The sequence below is a fragment of the Rattus rattus genome, chromosome 3, assembly GCF_011064425.1.
Source record: "Rattus rattus isolate New Zealand chromosome 3, Rrattus_CSIRO_v1, whole genome shotgun sequence".
Lineage (NCBI taxonomy): Eukaryota > Metazoa > Chordata > Mammalia > Rodentia > Muridae > Rattus > Rattus rattus.
Genome location: NC_046156.1, coordinates 69,385,520 through 69,413,431, shown reverse-complemented (window position 1 = coordinate 69,413,431; position 27,912 = coordinate 69,385,520). Strand labels below are relative to the sequence as shown.

General features: G+C 45.1%; 1 protein-coding gene across 6 annotated transcripts in view; it reads right to left on the bottom strand.

Moving 5' to 3' along the window:
• Window positions 1-27,912, bottom strand: part of Trim2 (tripartite motif containing 2) — a 113,153-nt gene that overhangs the window by 20,997 nt on the left and 64,244 nt on the right. For all 6 annotated transcript variants that reach the window (XM_032898167.1, XM_032898168.1, XM_032898171.1 and 3 more), the window contains exons 3-6: window positions 26,482-26,719; window positions 13,193-13,344; window positions 12,013-12,193; window positions 10,450-11,173 (exon numbers count right to left, since the gene is read on the bottom strand). In XM_032898167.1, coding sequence (XP_032754058.1) covers window positions 10,450-11,173; window positions 12,013-12,193; window positions 13,193-13,344; window positions 26,482-26,719 — 1,295 coding nt within the window. The remainder of the gene's footprint in view (window positions 1-10,449; window positions 11,174-12,012; window positions 12,194-13,192; window positions 13,345-26,481; window positions 26,720-27,912) is intronic.

The following is a 27,912-nucleotide window of genomic DNA, read 5'->3' as shown; positions in this document are numbered from 1 at the left end:
CCTCTCAAGTTTACTTATTCTGTGTCTAGTGCCTCCAAGCACGAGAGAGAAAAACCTCACATCCCCAAAGAGAAAGCCCTGCACCATGAAGGAAACTCCTAGTTCATTAAATGTATCACTTGGTCCATAGGACCTTGGCAAGAGGCATGAATGTAAAATGAGGGAGCTTGTTTTAAAACTGATGTGTGAAAGCAGGGCATTGTGGTTCCCAAATGGAGCCCAGCAGGGAAACTGCTGGAGCCCAGGGGTTCAAAGCCAGCCTGGACAATTGTGAGAGTCGGGCTCACAACAAATAGAAAAGTAAAAAAATAGAACGGAAATGGAAACAATGAGTTGATATCTGGTCATGCAGATGAGAAAGGTGCGGCTGGCCCATTAAAAAGGTATGCACCCGTGCGGTTTGTCTGGGGTCTCTCCTGCTGATGGCTGAACAACTGGGCACAGGAGGAGCGAAAGAAGGAGAATGGCTTGGGACAGATAGTCCCTGCCCCAAAATAAATAAATACAATTTAAAATTGATAAACAACACTAGGACATTATCAGAAGGAGGTATCAGGACCAACTTGAAAGTAAGAGTCTTGGGGCCCGTGGATGAGGTGTCTCAGTAAGTCAGCAGGTCAATCCCAACCGCCTGGCAACTGGGACTGAAGCCCTGGAAGCACATAAAGGTGAAAGACAGAACACGCATGCACACGCACACACACACACACGCACACACACACACGTGTTTTCCTTTGATCTCCACACAGTCAATGGCATATGTCACCACACACTAATAATAAATACATTTTTTAAAGATTTATTTATTTTATTTATATGACTACACTGTAGCTGTCTTCAGACACACCAGAAGAGGTCATCAGATCCCATTACAGATGGCTGTGAGCCACCATGTGGTTGCTGGGATTTGAACTCAGGACCTCTGGAAGAGCGGGCAGTGTTCTTAACCACTGAGCCATCTCTCCAGCCCTAAATACATTTTTTAAAAGAGCAAGAGCCTTAAAAAAAAAAAAAAACAAACTGGGATTGGAGCAGAAACAAAGAAATGACAACACCCCCCCCCCAATACTGTAAATCCAGTTGGGTTTCAGACCCTGGGACAAAAAGCTAAGGTGTATATTTAGCATACCAAGGTGGTCCCAGCCTCCAGTTTCTCCCAGCATTCCTCAGTCCCTACCTGTTACAGTGTATACCCTGCCTTCTGCCCTGAACTTTCTAGCCAGGGAGTGGGCTTTCTTTCCCCTCGAAGCTCTTGCCTACATAATCCAGTCATTTTGGTCTCTCTTCTCTCTTCTGTCTCTGCTAGAGTGCTTTCTCTCATTCTCTTCCCCCTCCCCTGTGACTCCCACCCCAGGGCCACTTCCCTGGCCTCCTCCTTGGGACCAGTGAGCCTGCTTGTGAGCAGCTTCCCAATAAACCTGCCTTTGTGCACTTTAATCTGTCATTTCACTGACAGAGAAATAACTTATCAGACCCTTGCATATGTGAGATGGGCAATGTCCCCACAGCCATGGGGCGGCTGATGACAAGGAGAAGAAGAAAGGCAGCTGGGAGACACCTGAGGAGAGTAGATGAACATTGATTTGCTGTCCTTCGGATACAGGCAGGGACAAACACTGCCTGAGGATCTCCTTCACTTAACCTTTGGCTAAAGACAAAGGCCATTGTGTTTCTAGAAGACTCAGTGCGTACCAGGAAATAGGAAAAAAAATGGTATTAGTGAAAAGATTCCATTTGCTTTCTAGAACAAACAGCTGATGCTAGAAGAAAAAAAAAACAGAGGCTCCCAAAACACTGACATGTTTTTGTGCTGTACAGAAACAAGGCCACGATTCTGAGCACCAGTAGAAATGGCAAAGACCTGAATTTGGGGCAGGAAGACATTCCGTCAAACTCCATGTTAATCCGATCAGAATCCAGGGCAGGGTGACTCTTTCCCTCTGCGATGAATGAGGGAGTTCTTGAAAGCTGCGAGCACTGGGTCACCAGAGCAGTGGGACAAAGCACTCTGCTGAAAAGAGGTTCTGCACCTCTGCTGAGCATCTGGCCATGGGGTGCCCTCAGCCTGTGTCTGGCCATGGGGTGCCCTCAGCCTGTGTCTGGCCATGGGGTGCCCTCAGCCTGTGTCTGGCCATGGGGTGCCCTCAGCCTGTGTCTGGCCATGGGGTGCCCTCAGCCTGTGTCTGGCCATGGGGTGCCCTCAGCCTGTGTCTGGCCTGGCCATGGGGTGCCCTCAGCCTGTGTCTGGCCATGGGGTGCCCTCAGCCTGTGTCTGGCCATGGGGTGCCCTCAGCCTGTGTCTGGCCATGGGGTGCCCTCAGCCTGTGTCTGTTGCCCCGTTTGTAAATAAAACCACAGGAAGGGAGGGTCATCAGGCAACCATAGTGCACACTTATAAAACAGGCCAGATAAAACAGGTATGGCTCAGCAAGGCCACTCAGCAGGTAGGAAAAAAAAAAGCCTTTGCCACTCAAGTACTCAAGCTTGAGTTCCTGCCCCAAATCCCCCATAGAGGAAAGAGTTGTCCTCTGACATTCTGACATTCACATGAATGCCTGCACACACACACACACACACACACACACACACACACACACACACACACACACAGAGAGAGAGAGAGAGAGAGAGAGAGAGAGAGAGAGAGAGAGAGAGAGAGAGAGGCTAAAGTCCACGCCTCCCCAGCCCCAGCCTAGTGCATGCCTGCACTTTCCCCGGCCCTCATTCTTAGGAGCACCTTCCGTCTCGTCAGAGATTCCCATCGTCCTTTCTTTGTCCTGAACCCAGTTTGCATCAGCTTATCTCGAAGGACAATTGATGCTGATTACCTTTTACTGGCAACTGAAGTAGATGCCATGCCAACACTGTGCTACCCGTGGATAGAACACTCAAGTGTTTGTACAGTGGCTTGTCGTGAAAATGAAGAAAGTAGGAATTACAGAAGTTGGAAATTATTTGGGTCAAGCTTTACATTTCCAGCTCCTTAGGAAATTCTATTTGGTCAACAGACAAGTCTTTTTTGTCTCTCTACAGTATTTTAAGTAACTGACGAGGGCGGGTGACGTGTCCCGGTCTTAGAGCATTTTCCTAACTTGCACACACACACAGACATGCATGCACACACACATGTGCACACACATGCGTGCAGATATATGTACACAGAACATTAAAAATATGTAATGAAGACAAAGTCTTTCACAACACTGATAAGAAAAACAATACATATATTAACAGTACTTATCAAATCATTTCCTATTTTCATCTGAAAGATTCATTTCATAATTACTTATATTAGTTATTAACTAATCAGACTTAAGGGAGCTATAAATAATTTAGCAATAATTTCTTAAGGTAATTAAACTATTAGGGTGGTTGTGGCAGTGCACACATTTAATCCCCACACTGGGAGGCTCAGGCAGGAGGATCTCTGAGTGGGAGGCCAGCCTGGTCTGGTCCACAGAGCAAGTTCCAGGATATCCAGAGCTACACAGAGTAACTCTGTATCAAAAAGAAAATAAAAAAGAAAGAAAAGAAAAGTAAGAAAAAAGATAATTAAGCTTTTTTTTTTTCTGGATGGAAAACTAGCCTAGGAATCACAAGAGGAATTTTCAAACCTACAGCATCTGAACCCTACTCTCCATGATCACTTCCAAACGTCTAGGAAGTGAACCCCTAAACTGAATTCAGAGGACCAGCAATGAATACCTCTTCTGACCACTCTCCCCAACTTGGTATGAAGGAGTTTGAATGAAAGAATCTTCCCAGATGTAACTGAGGCAGGGACGTGCTGCATCGTGAGAAAACGAAATGTTCAGCAATACGCACAGCACTTTCTTACAAACTCTCTGTCATGAGCCATCGGGATAAACAGCATCTCCTCCACCGTGCAGTTGAGAAGGCTGGAGCTAGTCACGTTAGACACAGAAGAAAGAGAAAACTGCACTTTTTCAATATATACACACGATTTCTCTTTGGCCAGCTCCGGTGGTATATTCCTTAATCACAGCACTCAAGAGGCAGGGGCAGACACATGTGCCCCATCTCTGAGTTCCAGGCCAGTCTGGTCTACATCGAGGTCAAGGACCACCAGGGCTACATAGTGAGGCCCTGTCCAAAAGTAATAGTTATTGTCGTCATCTTTATCATCATCATCATCATCATCATCATCATCATCATCATCATCATCATCTGCATGTATGTGCACATGTCTGGAAAAACTCTGCTAATTAAGGTCAAAGTCTACCACTGACATGGTAGCCTTCTGGGACTTAGAACAGAATGGGGAATTCCTTCCTTTAACAAAATTTCTCTTTCTCTGACCTTGTCCAGGGAATTCTAAGCCTCCACACTCACCTCTATCTGAGGAAGGTCAGGTGGCCTCAATTAGTTTATAAGATCAATTTCCATTCTCCTGATAACACCCGTTCATTCAGCACTTGAGATTCCTGAAATGCTTCCCCAGGCTAATGAGGTTTGCCAGGTACCTTAAGCCATAAGCCACTGACCTTTGCCCATCCTGGATGTCCTTACCCTCAGTCCCCTAACACTTGCTAAGCCTTCAATCACCCTAAGTAGAGTTGTCCTGCCTACTGACAAGCGGTCCCAGTGTGGTCATTCACCGTACACACTCACTGGGCTTCCAAACCCCCCTTTGACGTCCCTGCTTCCACTGCCCTTATGGACGGAATAGGCCGATGATTCACACACATGTGTGCAAGTGTCCACGGAGGCCCTGAAGCTGGAATTACAAGTGGTCCTGAGCCACCCTATATGGGTACTGGGAACTGAACTCTGGTCCTCTGCAACAGCAGCGCTCTCGCCAGCTCCAGGGTGTATCATTTTAGACTTTAAATTGACAGCTTTCTTTGGGCTCACATGGATCACATTTTCTCTTAGAATCCTTTAGAGAAGTCCACTCCTGCCCACCACACTATACTAACTGCTTAATTGTATCCCTCCCTACACCATAAGCTCTCTGAGTGCGTAACATCTGTAACATCTGTCCTGTTCCCTTGTTACACTTTATGGCACAGAGCTCAAGTTGGGAGGTAGAAAGTGACCCAAAGGCCCATGTATTGAAGGCTTGGTCCTTGGCTTACAGCACTACTGGGGGTGTTTGAACCTTTAAGAGGTAGGGTGTTGTACTGGCTGGTTTTGTGTGTCAACTTGACACAAGCTGGAGTTATCACAGAGGAAGGAGCCTCCCTTGAGGAAATGCCTCCATGAGATCCAGCTGTAAGGCATTTTCTCAATTAGTGATTGGGGCAGGCATGGCCCAGCCCATTGTGGGTGATGCCATCCCTGGGATGCTGGTCCTGCGTTCAATAAGAAAGCAGGCTAAGCAAGCCAGGGGAAGCAAGCCAATAAGCAGCATCCCTCCATGGCCTCTGCATCAGCTCCTGCCTCCAGGTTCCTGCCCTGTGTGAGTTCCAGTCCTGACTTCCTTTGGTGATGAACAGCAACGTGGAAGTGTGAGCTGAATAAACCCTTTCCTCCCCAACTTGCTTCTTGGCAACGATGTTTTGTGCAGGAATAGAAACCCTGACTAAGAAAGGCGTGGTAGAAGGAAGTTAGTTCATTAGTGGCATACCTTGAGGAAGATATGGGGACTTCAGCCCTACTCTTCCTGACTTTGTTTCTCAAGTCACCATGAAGTAAGACAATCACTTCATCATGTCCTCACAACACAAGGCACTGCCTCACCACAGGCCCCAAAGCAATGGAACTGACCAACCGTTTACTAGAGTCTCCAAAACTGTGAGCCAAATAAACCTTTTCTCTTTTTTTAGTTAATATCTCAAGGGTTTTTTTTTTTTTTTAAATAGGAAGAGAAATCTGATTAGCACATTAAGTACAGTGCCTAGTACTTAACATTACAGTAACTATAAACTACTACTTCCACTTTAAATGAAGGGAGCATTCCCAAGGGTAAGATTATCAAAGGACTGAGATAGAGGTCTTAGAGTGAGCTTATTTAACATGACCTCCCTATCTCAGAGTTTAAGGAAGAAAGTGGTTTACAGAGGTGAGGGAGGAATGGGACATGAGATAAGATAGAATGTTTCTATGAACTTTTCCATGCTACATGAAATCTATTGTATCGTATCGTATCGTATTGTATCCTATCCTATCCTATCCTATTGTATTCTATTCCATCCTATTCTATGCACATTTTCTCTTCTGCATCCTGGTGGATCAATCCCAGAGTCTGAAGAATGTTCTGAGCTACACTGCCTCTCCAGCCCCACACATCCATCTCAGATGACACACTCTAGAGTACAGATGAGTGCTTCATCCAATTTCCCACTAACTCATTAAGGTATGGGGTATGAATTACATATTTCGAAACAATTCAACTGTGATTCTTTCCCTCCCTCCCACATCGTCTGCTTCCCCTTTGTTCAATGATGCTCTCTGACGCTGACTAAACCAGCTCATAACTCCTAGTCAGCAAGCCCAGAAAGGAATTTCTGCATGGCCGGGAACTGTCACCAACAGGAGCTCTGAGTTACTTCTCTCAACTCATTCAGAATTCTTTTCCAACAAAATATTTGAGAGACACTATAATTCACTTACAGTGGGCATTCAATTAAGTTGTCAGACATGGGAGATACCGCACCACTCAACTTTGGAAAACCACAGAAGTTAAGGGGCGTTTAAAGATTGCAGCTTTCACTTCTCTAAGTCTGTATTCCTGCCGTGGTAAGGATAATTATATGTTGCCCTGATGATATGGCTTTAGGAGTAGGCTGAGGGATTGGGAGAGGGAGCTCTGATCTGTGGTATTTACTTATTTCCAAAGTTTAAATAATTTTTAGTGACTTCAAGTTAATACCATGGAACCATCGAATAAGCTAGCAGTAGCTGCCTCCAGCGTACCTAACATCATATCAACAGGTATATTATTATATCAACAGGTATATTATTCAGCGGAGGAATCAGAACTGGAGTAGTCTTATATCTACTAGAGATCTTCAGTAAGATGACACACAGCACAGTGCCTGCCTCAGAAAATGCCCACACCCTTCCCCTGATTCCAAACACCATCTAGAATTCCTTTAATTTTTTTTTTTTTTTTTTGGTTCTTTTTTTTTCCGGAGCTGGGGACCGAACCCAGAGCCTTGCGCTTCCTAGGCAAGCGCTCTACCACTGAGCTAAATCCCCAGCCCGAAAACCTTTAATTTAATGGTTTTGTTTTTGTTTTTGTTTTTGTGGGGTTTTTTTTTGTGGGAGGTGCAGAGTTCAAGACATGGTCTCACCATGTAGCCCTGGCTGTCCTGAAACTCACTTTGTAGACCAGGCTGGCCTTGATCTCAGAGATCTGCCTGCCTCTGCCTCTGGAGTTCTGGAATTAAAAACACTTTTTTTGAGCTTCATTACTGCATCATGAGTGCTGACTTTTACTAGAGTCTGGATTAAGGCATGAGGCTAAAGAATTAAAACAACAACTACACAAGTCCTAAGGATATTTTTAACCAATAGTATAAAAGGTCTGGACACTGAACACCAAGAAACATTTATGAAAGAATTTATGAAGGCATTAATAAGTGGGAAAATATTCTGTGCTCACAGATTGAAAGAATACATATTGGAGAGCATCCATACTCAAAGTGATCTGCAAAGTCACTGCAATGCTTTCCGAAATCCCAATGACATTTTTTTTTCAAAGAAGTAGAAAAAGCAATGCTAATATTCATGTGTGACCACAGAAACCTCCAAAAAGCTAAAGCTAAAAGGAAAAAAAGCAAATCTAGAGACATTATAGCATCTGATTTCAACATCTACTTTATGCTATTCCTGACAAAAAGAATAATATTAGTCTAAAAAGGACACATGCGCACACACACACACACACACACACACACACACACACACTCTAGTGGAATACAAGACTCAGAAGTCATGCTCGTCCTATAATCCCAGCGCTTGGTAGTCGAAGATAGGGAATATAGAATTTAAGGGGAGCCTGGACTACAAAGTGAACATAGTGAGTGAGATTGTCCCAAAAACAGAGAAAAACTCACAGACCACAAACAGAATGAGTGCTCAGAAATAAAGCCACACATTTATGGTTAATTTAATCTGTGACAAAGAGGCGACGATGGGGACAAAAATAATCTCTTCCATAAACGGTGCTGGGAGGTCCAGATGTTGGCATGCAGATTATTAGAGCTGACCTCATATCAAGTACAAAGGCAACCTACACCCGATTAAAGACTCAACACCTAGAACCTGAGGCTGCCAACCCCACAGGAAGAAGCACAGGGAGAGGAGCTCACGATGCTGGTTGGAGCAATGGCGCTTTAGATATGAGCCTAGCAACTCCATCCATAGAGTTAAATAGAAGAAAATCCTTGCCAACCACACATCTACGAAAGCCTTGATATCCAAGATACGTAAGGAGCTAAAGTAATCACACAAGCTTTCTTTTTTGTTTGCTATTAGTCTCTTCACTCTGGTGATTATTTTATTTATTGAAGAGAAATTTCTTAGCTTAATGTTGCCGAGCTGTTATACTCATAAAAAGAAATTAAGAAAAATCATTGCATTTGTAACCTTGAGCTTGAAATCCTTCTGCCTCAGACTCTCAAATGCTGGAGTTGTATTGGTGCACCAGTCCATCTGGGCTCTGGGCTCCAAACAGTCAATGGCGAGAAGACAGCCGGGGGCCAGTGAGATGCACAGCAGGTCAAGACTCACGAAACAGACCTAGTGGTCTGATGGTCAGAACTCTTACAGAGCAAGGAGAGGACTAACCCTGAAGTTGTCCTCCGACTTCCACATGCATGCTGATGTACTTGTGCCAATAATAATAATAATTCATTATTATTACTATTTAAACATGGGCAAATGATATAGATAGACATTTCTTAAAAGACATCCAGGTGGCCAACAAGTATATAAAAGTGTTCAACACTACTAACTACTAGGTAAATACAAATTAAAACCGACCAACCGTCAAAAACACAAAGTATGTTGATGAGGATGTGGATAAAGGGAAGCTTTACACTGCTGAGGAGAATGCCCACTTGTAGTCATTATGTAAACAGTATGAAGGTCCCTCATACATAATTAAAGATGGTACTATATGGACGAAATGGACTATAAAAAGAAATGAAATTGATTTATCAAGGTCCCTCCCCACCCCCACCCCATGGAAGCATCTAAAGGAGAACTTTGCATTTTATGGACATGGAAGCCGAAGGAATCGGATAGGACTAAGGCTTAAGTGGAAGAACTGGAGTGGCAGGATCCAGTCCTGTGTCTGTCCTAGCCTGTCCCCTGGAACCATACTACACAGGTGACCAAGAAAAGCATGCTCCAAATGAACAAATTACATGTCGTCATTCCACAGTCTTTACCAGGATTCAGCCTTGAGAACTAACAGGGCAACTCAGCCCACAGTGTTCCAAGGTGACTTAGTTGCCAAGATAGTACAGGGAAAAGAGATGGGAGGGAAAGTTGGCCAGCATGCTCCCTTCCTCCTTCCTTCCTGCCCAGAGCATACATGCTGTGCGTATCTGTAAACTCCCAGTCTCTGAATTCTGTGGTAGAGAACTCCGTTTCCTTTCTAGGTGTGTCAGTTAACAATCTGTGCAGTACTCTCAGGCCCTGCACAGGAGGGAGCAGGAAGAACAGGCAGGCTGCATAACACGGGAAAGAGGCAGGCTACTGATCCTTTCTGAAACAAAACGCAAGCTTTGCTTTTCCTTAAGAATGGCTGAACACCCTTTTTTTGGTTTATGTTTAGGTCCTTTTCTCTTGAGAAAACAAGCGGTGAAAACAAACATTAAAAGCTACCCGTCATAAATCAGAGGGAGGGGCAACTGCATTCCCACCTCTGAGCTCATGCTACACCTCTGGCTTCATTGCCAACCCCACCCCAAACCAATTTCCTTCTCCACCCTGAGGTCTTGGGAGCTGTTTTCCAGCTCTGCACAGCCGGCTTGCCCTGCAGACTGACTCCCTCAGATCTCCCACTCCTTGCAGGAGTGGAGGCAGAGAGGTATTTGAACTCTGTGGGACTGCTGCTCCCAAACCCATAGATTTCACAGAAATACAAGAATTTGCCTGAGGCAAGGCTCTGTGTTTGGGTTAGTCAGGAGTCCTCCAAAGACACTCCCGCCAAAGTGAGAATCTTACTGAATTTCCAGGTTATAAACAATTTTTTTAATTGCTATTGTATTATTGGTTCTTCTTCCCCCACCCCCGACACCCGGCCCCTTCTTATTTTCAGCTTCTCACTGGCTGCATTTATCAGGAAAAGGGGGAAGGGGGTTGGGGAGGGGGAAGGAAAGAAGAAACATTTTGGAAGAGCCTACAGAAACTAGCCTAACAAAACAACCAGAAACTCCCCACCTGCTCGGAAATGCAGGATTCCAACTGGCAAGGAGTGCTTGCCAGGTAGCCCCTTAGTCCCTCAGTCCGGGCACAGCGCCCACTCCTTACCCACTCGGAAGATCAAGTCGTCCTCGATGGGGTTCTCTTTTCGCTTGCCGGTGCTGTACATGCTGGCCGGTCTCTTTACAGCCTTCTGCTTGACGTGCCCGCTCCCTGGGGACTTGACTCGTCGCTTCACGCCCTCGGTGGTGGGGGACACGTCGGCAGAGCGGATGACCTTGAGCTTAAACGGGCTGCCTCGGATGTGTTGGTCGTAGAGCCTGAGAGACAGGGTGAAGTCCCCCTCCTTCTGCACAGTATACAAGAACTCGTAGGTGCCGTTCTTGTTGTCCAGGATCTCTCCGTCTGCCACGCTGCCGTCGGGGGTGCTGAGCTCAGCGGTGAGGTATGCGTTGCCTGTCTTGCACAGCTCTCCGTCTTTGTCCTTGGTGGTTATAGTAACGGACATGGGCTGCCCGATGATGGTCTGCCGAAGCCCCTCGCCCGTGGCCACCGTCTCAGAGGCGACCGCGTTAGTGGTGAGGATGGTCCCCAGGTTGTGGATAGACTTTTTCAGTCCCTCAGTTTCCACGATAAAATCCAGCTGATCGTTCTCGCGCGGGTGCAGTGGGAAGTCTTGGTCCGCCAGTTCGTTGAGCTTCTCGCTCATCTGCTTCTTCACCAGCAGCACCTCCGTCTCCGTGCCATGGTTGAGGGCTTGCGCTGTGAAGTTGCTGCAGCTCTTAATGCTTTCCTGGCCTTGGAGCAGGGTATCCAGCTGCGACTGCAGCACCTGTCAGGTACACAGAGGCAATGAGCGCTTCCTACAGGACACAGTGCAACCTGCAGGACACTTGTCAGGAGCTGGGGCAGAGCCCTCCGCCCAAAAGAACCAACTTCTGTGCCCGCCCACTCAGGTGGCTCAGAACCATCTGCATTCCATTTAACCCAGTGAACCCATGCAAAATGCTAAGTTGCATTTCCAGTACCATTTCCCTTCCGCCTCACCCTGCCTCTCACCCACACGTGCGTTTCTTGGGTCATCTGTTTACATGGGGCAAACAAATTGTCTCCTCGATGTGAATTAGTCATTACTCAGTGGCTTTTCCCTAGCGTTCAGAGCCGCCCGTCACCACCTCAGGGAACAAAACCCAAGCATTTGAGAAGTGTACACCTGAATACCCGAAGCTCCCCACCCTGGCTTGGTGAACAGACTTGCAGAGCCAAACAAAGGCTGCAGTCAGGTTCACTTTGAAGTTGAGGAACAGGTTAGTGTAGGTGAGAGCAGCTAAGAGGCTCCTCCACCTATAATTAAGGGAGGAAAACATTCCAGGCAACCTTAAGCCCTGAAAACATTTCTATATGCAACCTCTCCTCACAGCAAACTATAAATTGCTACAGAAAGAAAGTCACAGGATCCCAGTTTTGCTGAAAGAAAAAAGGGGGAGTTTTCTACTAAATGTAAAGAGCAGTTCACTGTTGGTCCCCAGGAAGAAGAGTGGTGATGAAGTACAGTGCTGTAGGTCCCTGCTGCCCCTGCCACTGTTAGAAGGCAGTAGGCAGGTGCCGTGAGTGCAGAGGCCCCCTGTGCCACATCTCTTACAGGAAGCCTGTGGGACTGCAGAGCCTTACTTTGTGTTTGAGGCCATAGTTGACCTCAAGCTCCATGAGCAGCACGCTCTTGCGAACATTTAAAGTCTTCTGCAGTTCATCAAAGGTGGAGTGGATGTCGTCCACAATGCTGGCCTTTTGGTTGGTTAACTGATGGATGATTTCTGAGATGAACTGAAGAGCAGAATCTATTTCTGGGAGTCTGAGAGACAGGACAGTTGTTATTGATCATTTAACATCTACCTAGAAATATTCCAAAGCCTCTCTACGCTTTCAGGTTCTCTAATGGCTTTTTCTATGCACTTTGCGTCACCTTTAAAAGGCAATAGAATGGAAGGAGTGAGTCCTTCAGGGTCACATCTATTTCAATCTACCTTCAATCATCTGGGTTAAATATTGATGGTACAAAGGTCTTTGAAGAACGGTTATGGCCAGATATTCCTTGTAGCAGAAGATTACCCAGTACATAGAGGATGTTTATCAGAGTTCTCTCCTCTACTCCAAATGCATATCCCAACCCACCACTGCTAAGATACCCAAAATGGGTATAGGTACCACCAAATGTGTGTGTGTGTGTGTGTGTGTGTGTGTGTGTGTGTGTGTGTGTGTGTGTGTACAGAATTGCCCGTGCTGGAGAACCTCTATATTCTAAGTGTCTAGCTTTATCTTTTGCTTTTCCCTCCAGCCACGTAAACTTCTCAGAACTCAGTGTACCTGGAGAACTCTTGTAGGTTTCCAAGTTCCTTTAGGTAACATTGAACAACTATACTTTTCTCACTAGGATTGTTGACAGGAAGACTATCGACTATTTTGTTTTACAGCTGATTGTTAACCTCCTTTTTGGTTTCTCTCATATCGGACATGGCTACTATATTCATTCGTGTCCATGCCAAAGGGGGAAACAAAACAAAACACCCTCAAAGCAAACGCAGGAGGAAATCTGAGCAACCCCTGCTCAGCACCATTGTGCAGGGCTCAGGCTGGGAGGAGCCATCCCAGCTAGCACCGCAGGCAGAGCTTACATCAGCAGCTCTGAGGAAAGGCTCAGCTCTGGCTTCAGGCAGGAATTTCTGAGGTCACATGATCAAGGAGCACATAAGACATAGGTATGTATAAGGCTAACACGACCCTACCATCTCAGAGATACTGGATGTGGAGGCCAGGCCTCCCATGGGATGGGGAGTCTGCAGGGGCATGGCACCTTTTGTTGACTGCATCCAGCTGGACCTGGAGTGAGGCCTTATGCTGCTCCACCACGTCCTTCAGCGGGACTGTGGGGTGCTCCGCGTGCTCCCCCTCCGTGCACTCCCGACACATGGCGGTCTCACAGGACTGGCAGTAAAATTCCATCACCTGTGGGTAACACAGAGAGCTTACTCTACAGGAAGCACATACACATTCTCCCGTCATCCCCAGTCACTGAAGCTGTTGGTATTACACGGCCCAAATTTTGCCATGACAGGCCTCAGACAGGTGCATCGGACGCCAAAGCCACTGGCTATGGCTCTTAAACACTTTGGTCTTAGAACCCCTCTAAGCTCTTCAAAAAGTACTGAGGACCTCAAAAGAGTTTCTGAGTCAGGCATGGTGGTGGGAGTCTTTAGTCCCAGCACTCAGAAGGCAAAGGAAGATGGAGTTTTGTCAGTTCCAGGCCAACCTGGTCCACATAGCAAGTTTCAAGGCAGCCGGGGCTACACAGCGAGACCCTGTCTCAGAAAAAGAAAACAAGTGCTTTTGCATATGTGGTTCTTCCCATACATATTTGTCATATTAAAAAGGAAACAAAACATTATTAATATAATGACTGCAATCATGAAGCCACTTAAATACTAGCGGTGAGGAACAGAACTTGTTACTGAGGGTGAAAACTTGACATTGCTTTGCATTTCAGTTCATTTCTGTTTCGCTCGACCGAAGGCAGCTGGATTCTCCTCCCTGCTTCTGCATTCACTCTGTCATCATAGAACATGTCGGAGAGACCCCAGAAAGCTCCACTGTATACACACGAGAGAGTGGACATGACAAACGCAGTCTTTGTATTGCTGCGCTCTGACTGTGGTATTCGCCCCGAGGATCCCCGGAGAGGTCTGCGGACACGGGGGTGGGGGTGGGGCTCTCCTGCACTTTACATACAACTGCCCCTGCTTGAACAGAGATGCACTCTGCAGTTTCACCTCAGATTCCTGGGTCCAGCTCACATTTAGCTGAATGGCCATAGGCAAATGACCTAACTCTACTGAGTCTCAACTTCCACCTCTGCCCATCTGTCGAGATGAGAGTATCCATGACAGCAACGAGCTCCCCGGGACTGCTGTGCAGACTCACTGGATTAATACACTCAAGAGCCTGATGCCCTGCACCAGCTCAGAATAGTTCCCAGTTAGTAACTGCTGTGGTGACGACAATGACATCATCTGGCTGTCCTTAACCTGAAGTTTAGCCACTTATCCCCATTAGGATGGACACTCGGTAGTAACAATGTAACACAAAGCCTGTTTTGAATTCTCATAGCACTTTAAGGGAGAGCTCTATGTGGCATTTTTAGTCACGCACAGACCAAAAGGGGCGTGGATCCTGACCTGACTTGATGGATGATAGATTTTCCACAGTGCCACTGAAACCGAGATCCTGACCACAGGGACTTGCCTACACAGAGCCCAGGTCGTGCCTCAGCTATGGCTGAGTCTGAGGGTTGTGGAATCACAGGATGTCCTTACTCATACTTCCAGGGGTCCGTGTCACGGCAACCCAAAGGACTCCTTCCTTATTTAGTCCCACTATTTGTGATAGTATTTTCTGGAGCTGATTATGTTTTGGAAACCATCTTTCTGAGCGAACCAGATTCAGATAAAAGTCCTTCAGAATGTTTCCACAATAATCTCAGATTTCATGCACCACTGCACTCTGATGCAGGACATAGGAAGTTACAGGAACGTGTATTTCATTTTAACCTTTTGTCATATAAAATGACCTTTTAGGACTATGCCTGGGCTATAAATTGGAAACCCCACACCTGTTTTGGTTTTGTGTGTGTGTGTGTGTGTGTTTGTTTTTTGCTATAAGGATCAATTAATTTTTCAAAAATTTTGTCATGTAGGAAGATCTGTTGGACTTGGACCATAAATCGGAAATTCCCTTTCTTTCTCTTCCCGTTTGTTGGGGAGTGGGGCTGGGGCTCAGACCCAGGGCCCTGTGTATGGTAAGCAGATGCTGAACCATTTAGCATCACTGTAGCCCAAAGCTTTCTCTGCCCATGGCCTGTGCTCTGTTAAATGGCATGCTAATGACAAACTCAAATGGAGATTTGAACCTCCCAAGGGAAGGCCGGATGCTTGCTTTTTACCTTATGTTATTCACTCCAGTCCAATGTCCACCACACAGAAACTGCTGGGTAAGGTATGGGCTGAGGGGTCCTCACAGTCACCCCCTTTCTCTAGTTGGGGGTGCACTTTGGGTTGCTTACATTTCTTTAACACAGTACTTGCTTTCCCAGTTCAGGAAACAGGAAGCCATAAGTCTAAAGCAACGTCCTGCTAAATTCCCTACAGTAAGGTTTCTGGAAGTTACTTTTGGAAATGCAAATGTTAGGTGACAATATATGAGCCCTGTATCACAAATTTTTTTATTTATTAAAAAAATCATTAATCTAAAAGGATTCTTGTCTTTCAAAGGGCTGGTGAAAGGAATTATTTGAACTTTTCCAAAAAAAATTCTGAAAACTTTTTTTTAAAAAAATGTCCTCCCCGGAATCCATGGAGCACAGTCCTTCGAGGGCTGTAAATCCTCCAAACGATTCTGTGAGGGCTGAGGCTCTCTCCACTTCTTGGCTTCAGCAGACGGTTTACAATATCAGAACCTTTATTTCTCGATCATACATAGCAAATATTTCACCTTCATGGTAAACCCTCACAGAGTCCCACCAGTGCAGGAAGTCACGGTATGGAAGAGTCAAGACTGGGATGTGAAGGTTTCCTCCCTCAGGTTATTCAGGGTGTGGAGACTGACGCGAGTGTCTGGGTTGGAGAGTGTGACACACCAACAGTGCTCATGCGACCCACTGGCACACTTCCCCTGCCAACCGAGGCTGCCTCCCTCCCTCCCTCCCTCCCTCCCTCCCTCCCTCCCCCCCTCCGAATGGCCGCATGCTGCCTCAGTGTAGAATGGGTTAGACAAGGCAACGCTTATTTTGAAGTCTGTGTCTGCGCTGATGTTAGAGGTCGCAGACACTGTGTCATCTTACTTGCACTTTCTGGTCTGAGTTCAATTGTCCTCGAAGTCTGAGGAGTGAGATGATGTGGGGAGAAAATTGTGCAAAGAGAAAAGCATGAGGTAAGACATGGACACTCAAAATCTAAACTCTCATCAAGAGGGGAGCCCATCGGCCTAGGATTACCAGGCCTTTTCTCCTCTTCATGATGCTTTCTGTGGATGAGCTTTTTGCCAGGTGCTTGCAGAAGATGCCACACCCTCTGAACTCTCCTTGTGGATGATTCTAAGCTGCCACAAGGGTGCCTGGAATTGAACCCAGATCCTCCGAAAGAGCAGCCAGTGCTCCAAACACTGGGCCATCTGTCTCTCCAGCCCATCTTCTTAATTTATGTTTTCAACAGTTGGTGACAGGAAAATGGATTTACTGAGTAAGGAAATCTCTGTCACATCACTAGCAACGACTAAGCTAACCTAATGGGACATAATTTCAGTGGTCACACATGACAAAAATTACAGCCTTTACAAAATTGGGCCAGAAAAGTCACTAAAGAAAAGGAGAGAGAGAGAGAGAGAGAGAGAGAGAGAGAGAGAGAGAGAGAGAGAGAGAGAGAGAGAGAGAATGGGGAGAAAATATGATTTCAGAGTTCCCAAATATTCTCTTTCTTCCATGACTTTTCTATGTAAATATAGAATTTCACTGTGTAGCACAGGCGATCCTCAATCTCAGCATCTCCCTGAGTTAGCTTCTCAAGTGGTTGTAATTGAAGGTGTATGACATCATGTCCAACTTTCATCACAGTATTTTAAATGCCTTAATTTCCAACGGAAAAAATAAGTCATAAAAAAAAAAAAACAGAAGACGGTGCTGGAGATGGCTCAGCTGTTAAGAGAGCTGCCTGTTCTTCCAGAGGACACAGGTTCGATTCTCAGCACTCACATGGCAGATCACAACCATCTATGTGGAGGTTTGAATAGGAATGGCCCCGTAGACTCATGTATTTGAATGCTTGTCCATAGGGAGTAGTTCTATTAGGAGGTGTGGCCTTTTTAGAAGAAGTGTGTCACTGTGGGGGTGGACTTTGAGGTCATATATGCGCAAGCTATGCCCAGTGTGGGACACAATTTCTATACCTATGGATCTAGGTACAGAACACTCTCTCTCTCTCTCTCTCTCTCTCTCTCTCTCTCTCTCTCTCACACACACACACACACACACACACACACACACACCAACACTAAATATATTTAATAATTTTGATGAAAAAGACAAATCAACATAGCCAAAAAGGCTGCATAAACCCTAAGTAGACAACTCAAACAGAACTGAACCGAGGTACCTAATAACCAATCTATTACACAAATGAGAGAACCCTGAAAGCCACAAGAAATGGACAGGAAACGGTCAGTAAGGTTAGCAATGCAGTTCCTATCCCAGAACATTTCAAGGTCTAGCATGATGTCATCAGTCTACAGTCCCAGTACTTGGGAGGTGAAGGTGGCAGATTGTAAGTTCAAGGCCAATCTTGACTAAATAGGGAGACTCTTCCTCAAAATAACCAAAGTCGGGGTTGGGGATTAAGCTCAGTGGTAGAGCGCTTGCCTAGGAAGCGCAAGGCCCTGGGTTCGGTCCCCAGCTCCAAAAAAAAGAACCAAAAAAAAAAAAGAAAAAAAAAACCAAAGTCTCAGGGCTGGAGAGATGGCTTACTGTTAAGAGCATGTATTGCTCTTACAAAGTACCAAAGTCTAGTTCCTAGCACCCACCTCAGGCTATATACAACTGCCTGTAACTCTAGCTCAAGAGAGGATGTCTCTGGTCTCACAGGGCACTGCACATAAACACACACACACACACACACACACACACACACACACACACAAGTAAAAGGATAAAAATCAATCTTTAAAAACTCAACAACAATAAAAGGTTTAGAGACACAGCTCAGTGATACCCAAAATGCACAAGCAGTGGACCTAACCCCCATGCCATAGATAAATAAATGACCAAAGAAACAAGTTGAATGTTGAGCATAAAGGAGTAGAAAAAGAAATTTCCTGTAAAGTACAAGCAGAAAGGATCTGGGTAGCTAATTTAGCATCAGACATAACAGACTGAGGCGAATGTTGCTGTCACAGAGAAAAATGTGTAGCTGACAAGACATAATGTAAGCTGAAGTGGGAAAAAGAAAAGAAAAACTTTATTTAGTTTGGCCAAGAAAGGGGAAAGCCTTGAATTACTAAAATCAGGAGGGAAAGTGGGTAGATTGCTACTGACATCTTGGAAACATAAAGAATTATAATGGCGCTATGGACGTTGTATGTCAACAGGTTTAATAGCCTCAAGGGCCCAGACAAATTCCTAGAAACACCCAGACTTCCAAAACAGAGGCAAAGGTGAAATGCAGTTCTGAATGGACACAGAAACCTGCAGGCAAGGACAGTCTCAAACCAAAAGCTTCAATGGGAGAACTGACCGAGCTTTTAGATAAGGCATTTCCCAATCCCAAATGCTTCCAAATATATGTATAAAAGGGATTGGTCGTAGTGGTGAACACCTTTAATTACAGTCTGTGGGAGGCAGAGGCCAGTGGATCTGCTGTCAGTGTGAGGCCCTGTGTTAACACATACTGTCTATAGAGAGAGTAGAGTGCCAGGCAAGGTAACGTAGTAAGATCCTGTCTCCAGTCAATCAATCAATCAATCAATCAATCAATCAGTAAATAAGCAAACAGGTAAACTAGCAAATAAATAAATGAATAAATAAGTAAATAAAATGTGTGTGTGTGTGTGTGTGTGTGTGTGTGTCTGTGTGTCTGTGTGTCTGTGTGGCCTTTCCTAATTCACTAGGCCAAGGGCATTGCAAGACAACGGCAGACTGATCTCCCTTGTAAATTTGGGATTGCACAATAAAGTAACAAAACTGACCCAGCCACATATTAGAGGGATCCCAGGATTGCAGGGAGAGTCACACAGGAAAATCACAACTAGGACAGGCCGTATTACCTGGGCAAGATAGCTGTTTATAGCTGTGAAGTGACTTTTGTGGGGTGTTGAATTAGGACCAGGGAATTAGGAAATCACACACACACACACACACACACACACACACACACACACTTATTTGTTTATTTAATGTACTTGAATAATTTTATAAATATAAAACCCACTAACTGTACACTTTCAGGTGTTGGAAATACTGAAATTGATGTTATCTATTTTTTACCTTAAAAGAAAAAAAGAAAAAGGAAAAAGAACCCCTATTCAGCTCTGAGCTGACGGCAGGAAGTGTTCACTCCCCGTGGTTCAATATTCCAAGTCCAACCTGGGAGAAAGAGCTTGGGAGTCATTTTGAAGTGCCGAAAGCTAGTGGTTCTTAAATGCTCGTCTAGGCCTTACCAGTTGAGGCTTGTTGAGTTCAGCACTAATTGTGGGGTGACTATGCGTCCCTCAGCTGAGCTCATCGTTTCTGGAGAGATGATGCCACTGTCCCCAGGGGTGGGAGGGCAGCCAGAGGCCAGGGTGAGCTTATTGCTGTTGACAGGTGGTCACCGTCTGTGTCCATCAGCAGCGGAGCTGGCAGGACCGCATGCATTCCTGGGGGAAAAGCATGCTCCAGGCCTGTGGCCAATCCAGAGGTCTTTGTGGAGAGCCTGATGGTGGATGGGGGAGGGGAGATCCTGAGCATCCCCTTCCTGTCAGCATCCTCGTTAGTGAGGAGCCTCACTGGGCACTGACAGGGTTCCCTGGTCATTTGTCTACCTAGGATCACAAGGCATGAGCTCAAGAGTTGGCTTTCAGAGCAAAGAGCCTCTTAGATCACTGCCTGCCATTCTTTGGCACTTGGCAGTGCTGTCCCCGCCATTTAATGAGCAGAGCACACAGCATTTCAGCACTGGACGGGCTCTCATCGGCTGGTGCTAATCAGCGTGGCAGCACCCTGCATTGCTGTTAATCACCCGACTTTATTAACCTTCATATGCTTGACTTGTTTTTAAAGATTTACCCATGGCAATTAACTGCGTGCAATTTATCTGGGATGCTGCGTTTGGCTTGCATACACAATGAGCACCCCCGTTTCAAACCAGCATAGCCGTGAGGTCCTACAATCTATGATCAGACAACGGATTGCTTTAAGATGTATGCTGCTAATTCCCCAGGGCCTTGCACTGGCTTATAAATTTTACGATCGCAAAGAATCACAATGACTCTGCATATAGGAAGTGCTCAGAACATATTTTAAATTCTCTTGCTCACCTCAAGGAGGGTGAGAGCCTTTAGATAGTTTTGATGGGGCCAGATGAGATGCATTTGGTAGAAAGGAGGGGATGGGGCGATTTTAACATGAGGAATCTTTAACGGTTCTGGGTGCCGGAATTAGCAGGACATCTGTCATCCAAGGGTCTCCGGTGCTAACATAGGCTCAGATATGCTTCTTTAGGAAAGTTGTTCTTTTCTTTTGAGTCATACTGAGTTTGGTCTCAGTATGAAGACTCAACTTTGAACTCAGGCTCACAGAGATGCTCCCTAATGCTGTGACTGAAGACACGTGAGATCAACCTAGGAAATATTTTCTAGTTTGACCTCCAGGCGAGAGCCAGAGATCCCGCCTTGCTTAGTTCTTCCTAAAAAAGGCAGTGCCATTTTACAGAAACGCAAGTCAGCCACTGTTTATTATTAGTTTCTGGGGTTGTGGGGAGGGAACCCAGGGCCTTGCAAATGCTCTACCACAAGTCACGTACTAAACCCTGTAGTTTTAACCTTATTCACATTTTTCTCCACACTGGGGTTTGAGGCCAAGGCCTATGAGTATGAGACATGCTCCACCCTTTGCCCATTTGTTTTGAGATGGGAATCTTGCTTCATAGTCCAAGCGGGCTTCAAACTTGAAGACTTGTGATTGTCCTACCTGAACCTCCCAAGTGCTAGAATTCCTGGTGCATCGTAATTTTAGAGTTAATCACCTTGGTGGAGGGCACCCTGAAATTCGACATGTAGCCACCTGACATCACTTAAGTCTGGTGTCAATCAACTCCCTTAGTCTGGTTCTTCAATCTCATTCCTGCTGGTCTGGTTCAGAGCCAGCTGGTGGGTTACTCCAGCAGACTCCCACGGCTTCCGTACATCTAAGTTCCTCTGTTCTAAATCCACCCTCCCACGTCTCCAACTAGTTTTGAGATGAGTTCAGTGAAAATCTCACATAGGTGTGCCAAGGGTTAATGCTCCTCAACAGAGCCTCGGACTAAGGTCCAGGTCAGGGTTGCAATAACTGCATCCAGTGTCCTTCCTCCAGGTCCTGACCTTTAAACCTCTCTGGCCAATCTCATTTCTAGCTCCTGAAGACACTGGGCTGATGGGACAGTGAAGCACAGCAGACTCTTGAACTTCTCCATTCTCTGTGACGCTGTCCCTTCAGAGCAGTATGCCATTCTTTACTATAGTGTATACCCTGTAGACAGTATACGCTATATGGTATATAGTTTATACACTGTGGTCTCACAGAGAAACAAACACCAGAACAATAAGCATATATATATGTGTGTATGTGTGTGTGTGTGTGTGAGTGTGTGTATACATATATATATATACATATACATATACATCACATACACATGTACATATACACATTCACATATACTAACATTCATGTCATTTATTTCAAAAATAAACTATTTGGAGCTGTGAGTAAGGCTCAGTGGTTAAAGCATGTGTTCAGCCCTGGGTTGAAAATTCTTAGCATCAATCAGTCAATCAATCAATCAACCAGCTTTAATAGCTACCTAGCAATCAGTTATATATGAGCTTATAATAACCTCAACAGGTATCTAATATTGTAAACATATATTTCTAATTTTTACTACAATGTAGAAATGACAACAATCATCATCTTATCTGGTGATTTCCTTAGAAATAATTCTCTTAGTGGAATTACTGAATTAAAAGATGAAAGTCTACCTAAAACACTTGTTAGGTTTTGGCCCAGCTGATATTACTTTTCTGAAAGCAGTTTGCTCTTTTCCCCATAAGACCTAGGACAGGACCTAGAGGACGGAGGGCGACTCTTCGGAGTTGTTTTCTCCTTCCACCTTCCATGGGTGCAGAGTTTGAACTCAGGTCTTACGCCTGTGTGGGAAGTAGCTTTACCTGAGGAACCATCTTGCCAGCCCCTGGTTATTGCCTCTCACTTAAAATAACTAGATAGAGATAATTATTGGTGAAGCCTAACCTTTCTGATGTGATTTGTTAGCCATTTATTCCCTCCCTGTGGGGTTTCTACATTCTTTTCTCATCTTTTGAGAAAAATCATAGTTTGCTTATCAGTGCTCTTTACATATAATGAACCCTCTGAGGCACTTTAATTAAGAGTTTTATGGTTAGTATTATAAGTTAAATTATTAATAGCTTTCATTTTTTCCCCTCCTCCCTAGATTTTGGTAGCAGGAATATAAGTGTGTCATAAATTTATCTTTCTTTTTTTCTTTCATTCATCTGGTTTCTTTGTTGGTTTGTTTGTTTTTGCTTTTTGGTGTTTTTTTCTTTTGGAGACAGCATTTCTCTGTGTAGTCCTGGCTTTACAGATCAGGCTGGCCATCTGAGTGTTGGGTAAAGGCGTGTGCCGTCACTGCCTGGCTATGTGTGTAGCTTTCCTTCTCTCACTATCCAGGAGTACACCAAGAACCACAGACGCAGTTTCCTTTCACATTTCACAGTCCATTTGGTTGCTCTTTTCCTAGATTCTTGGGTTTGGTGCATGTTTGTTTGTTTTTGAGATAGGATCTCATTATGTAGCTCAGACTGGGTTTGAACTCACACTGCCTTTGAGGAGGTTTGAACTCCTCTTGCCTAAGCCTATGCCATACGTCTGGCTTCTAACTTCATGAGTTGTAGTCTTTCCAAATAAAGGAAACTACTTTATTTTATATAAAAAGACTCCTAAAAAAAAAAAAAGCATGGGATTATTTACCCCTACATTAGAGAGTAAAATATTCATTTCATTCTGTGTTTTACATAGTCCTGTTTGCCCTTTATGTGTTAAATGGTTATGAATTTCAAAAGATATTTTGCGTTTTTGTTTCCGTGAGCAATTGACAATTTAATTTTAGTACACTCAGCAGGAGGTAAATATACTGACCTTTTTGAAAAAGTAATTTATTTATTTTTATTTTACATGCATTGGTTTTCTGCCTGCAGGTATGTCTTTGTGAGGGTGTCTGGTCCTTTGGAACTGAAGTTACAGACAGCTGTGAGCCGTCATGTGGTTGCTGGGAATCGAAGCTGGGGCCTATGGAAGAGCAGTCAGTGCTCTCAGCCACTGAGCCATTTCTCAAGCACGCCCCCACCCCTTGTGGACTAATTATGCAGTCAATTTCAGTGGGCTCATGTTCTCCCAATCTTAGCTTGGCTTCACATATTGTCTTCTTAAAACATGTGGGTTTTTATGTGTGGGATGCAGATTCTCACATGAACGTACTCTTTCTTCTGAAATCCGTCTTCTGCTCTGGGCCCGGTGGTCCTCTCTGTCCAACCTCTTATCGACTTCAGTTGAAGATCTCAGTAAATGCAAACCTGGCGCCCAGCCTCCGTCTCACCTCTGTCTACCATTCAAACGGTGAACTCTCCACCTCTGACTTGGAGGGTTTACTGTTCCACGTTGCTCTTGGAATTGAGGTCAAGCACTTTCTTGATGATATCACAGTATGTCACAATCTCTCCCAATCTACTTTTCTAGTTCCTCCCAGCAACTCTCCTGCCCACCTGTGATCTGGCCCCACCTCCAGACTTCATGCTTTAGGAACCCAGAAACCTACGGTTCCTGCACACACCACACCCTTACGCTGATTATGACGTACATTCCAACCGTCTTTTTTTTTTTTTTTTTGCATTCTACACAACCTTGTGTTCAATTTTAGACTGGTGCCAACATCGAGACTCCTGCTGTTTGTTTCTAAGACTTCCTTCCCTATCAAATGGGGTCTGCAGGGAGCCCCATGAACAAATTAAATTTTAAGGGAACTCGTACCTGATAGAAATCTGTCCTAGACGTAGCACTTAGGGTGGGAACCCAGGCAGAGAGCCTCAGTATTTACTCTAAGCCAGTTAGAAAAGGGGTCAGAAAAATAACATTCAACCTGATTTGGGATGAAACAGGCTTATCTCCTCAAGTTCAAGGCCAACCTGGTTTAGCCTGAGAGGTCTAGACCAGTAAGGGTTACATAGTGAGGCCCAGAAAAAGAGGTGGCTTGGCTTATCCAGAGAGCATAGCTAGAGAAAGCTAGCTGTTCTGGGAAGGAAATGGAAATGTAACAGAAGAACAAACAAGGCACATAGAGAAGGCAAGGAAGGAATGGCTCAGCCAGCCTGGAGGCAGGAAGCCCACTGAGGGCTTTAAGGAGGCCAGGCAGGCTGCAAGGGAGCAGGCAAAGTGCAGCATGAGAGGCAGCCAATGGCTAACAAAGATTGTTTGGCTCTAACGACCACTTGCTTTGGCTGGTGGTTTGTAGTAGGTGGGACTTATATTACAAGTAGTTTCAAATACTTTTAAATTGACCAATATAAGAAAAAATTGAACAAAGTCATTGATTAGAATTGATATAATGTTAGGGCTGAGGTATAACTCAGTGACAGGGCTTGAGCATTCATGAGTCCCTGGGCTTAATTTTCACACCAAGTCATCATTAAACCAAATTATCATTACCATCATCATCACCATCACCATCGTTATCACCATCGCCACTGCCACCACCACCACCACCACCACCACCATCACATCACCATAATCCAATTCAGGGAGCAGTGCCAGAAACTGAATCCAGAGACTTTCATATGCAAGGTGTGGTGGTTTGAATGAGAATGGCCCCGATAGGCTCTCATTTTGAATGCTTGGTCCCCAGGTGATGGAACTGTTTGGGAACAATTAGGAGGCTTGTCCTTGTTGGAGGAGGTTTGTCACTGGAGGCAAGGTTTGAGATTTCAAAAGACTCATACGAGTCTTCCCAGTCTCTCTCTGCCTCATGGTTTGGTCCTGTCTCACGATTTAAGTTCTTGGCTACTGCTCAGCACCATGCCTGCCGACCTGCTGACATGCTCCCTGACATGATGCTCATGGACTCACCCTCTGAAACCTAAACCCCAAACGAAACGCTCTCTTTTACAAGTTGCCTTGGTCATGATGCTTTATCTCAGCAATGGAAAATCAACTAAGACACCAAGGCGCGCACTCTACCACTGAGCTACACTTCTAACCTCTGAGAAATGTATATATATATATATATATATATATATATATATATATATATATATTATATGTGTATATATATTTAGAGAGAGTCTCTGTACTGCCAGGGTGGTCTCAAACTCATCATCCTCCTCCCTCTGCTTCGTGGGTGCTAGGATTATAGGGCAGGATGCATGCCCCTCCTGGACCAAGAAATAACTGGAATCGCTAATCTTTACTGAGAGCTTACTATCTGCTTGATATCATTTCAACATTTCAATTCCCAGATGTCAAACACTCCTATTTGGTAAATTCTAGCATGACTTCCTTTGCACAGAAAAGGAAGTGAGAGTTCAATAAACTTGCTAGAGCTAAGGCAGGGAATACATTCAAAAGCCGGGTTTGAATCAGCCAGGCTGACTCACAGCCAGTGCTCCTAGCAATGCCATTATCCTGCACCTTCCAGGCACAGAGCTATCGTGAGTCATGTATTCGATGAGAGTTATAGGTTCATTTGCATTTATAACAGTTATTGAGCTTGCTAGAAGCAGGAAGTTGGTTGCAACTCACAATCTGAAGTCTTTATCAGGGATTCACAGAGCTTCAGTACCACATTCCCAAGGAGTAGAATCTAAAACATGAGAAAGCTCTTCTCCAATAATAATAACAATAACAACAGCAATAATAATAATAATGATAATAATAATAATGAAACTCTAATTAGCATTTTAGCAATCACTCTCAACTTGTAATAGCTTGTATCAGCTATTAAATCTTTATACATGACTTTTGACTCATGTCAGAGTGTGAATGCCTAGCTTACAAGCAGCTACTGACTCCCTTTCCTGATGATAGCAACGGTATATTCCAAGTAGAGATGGATTTTACAATTTAAGCAATACAGGTTAGAGGCAGTGAGCGGGCAAAATAGTCTAATGGTTGTTATTTTTGTTTTATATTAGTCATTTCTCAGAAGCAGTTTTGGTTTAATGAAGAACCTCTGAGGTATCCAAAGCCCACCCAGGGCCACAGCCACCATGTTCCCCAGGCAGCATGCTGTCTGCTTAACTTACATTTCCATCGTGGTTTGGGCATGATAGAGGCTTTCCTGCAGCCACAGCGGTGACCGTCTGCAGGATGGAAGGGTCCTCGCCGTTGCTGCCTGGCGTTCGCTGCAGCACATCCATGAGGTTTGTGATAAAAAAGTTGTTCTGGAGTGCAGCCACCCCTTTCTCAGGCAGGATGGAGGTCTGACGACACACTGGGCAGGAGAGGGTTAAACTGTGGGCTGGAATGTAGTTCTGCAGGCACCTGTGGCAGAGCACACATGGGGACAGTCAACACAGAGCACCACTTCCTGAGGTGTTCTCATCAATGATATGCTGACAATGGGCCACTTTGCAGAAACCCACTTTGTGGTGTTCTATACCTGGGAAATGATGCTTCGGACACCAGGAGCTAATCTGTCCTCTTATGGTCTCTATCCACTGATCAGACAAATGACTGTGCTTGAGGAAAAGAAAACGTCATAGACTTCTGTAGTATCTAGAAGCCATAACACCCAAAGGATGGTTGGTTCAAGGACAAGCAACCTTGACCTTCTGAGGAACTTGATTGACCTAACAGATCAGATGCCCATGTGACTCCCACACACTGTAAAGGTTGAAAAATCTTGCTCTGTAAGCATTGAGCTCCGAAGTGTGTGGACTTTACCAACTGGGGGAGGAGGGAATGTCAAATGTGTTTGTTAATATTGAAATTCATTTGACACACAAAACCATAATCCATAATCAATCAATTTTTTTAAAAAGCACCAAAATGGAATTATTTGGTTGAAGCGAGCATGAGATCCACATGCTCAGTCACGTCATCTCTTGCTTCTCTGGGAGCAGCATGTAACAGTCACTCAAAGAAAGAAATGCATTGACAATAATGACCACCACATGTATGCAAACTCCCTTTGACATACTCCCATGAGCCTACGGAGGACGCGCCATTATGATCCCCTTGGACAGTGAGGAAAACACAGGTACAGAGAGGGGCTAAATACCGGCCTAGAGTTCCTTAGTAGGCCAGAGTTTGAGTGGGAACCCAGACCCAGGCAGTTTGACATCACAATCCAACCGCAAATAACTGGGGCTGGAGCTGCAACTCGGTGGGTAAGTGCTGACCCCGCATTCCTGGCTTTCATTCAAACACTGCAGAAACAAACCCCAAATTATACCGTGTACTGTTTTCCAGTTGCTTAGCCAGAGTTTGAGAAGCACCAAGTGGCCTCTTTTGCAGATGGAGAAAGCGATACCGAGGAGAGTTGGCAGCTCCATATCTCAGGGGTAACTAGGGCTGAATCCCTACCAGAAAGGAGACGGATCTGCCGAAGTCAGGAATGACACGTAAGCCCAAGAGTCGTTTTGCTAGACGACAGACAGTCGTCAAGTGTGGCCTTGCCTCTGCTCCCTTTATTGGTGGATCATCTTCCTTTGTCTTTACGGCGTCTGGTCCTC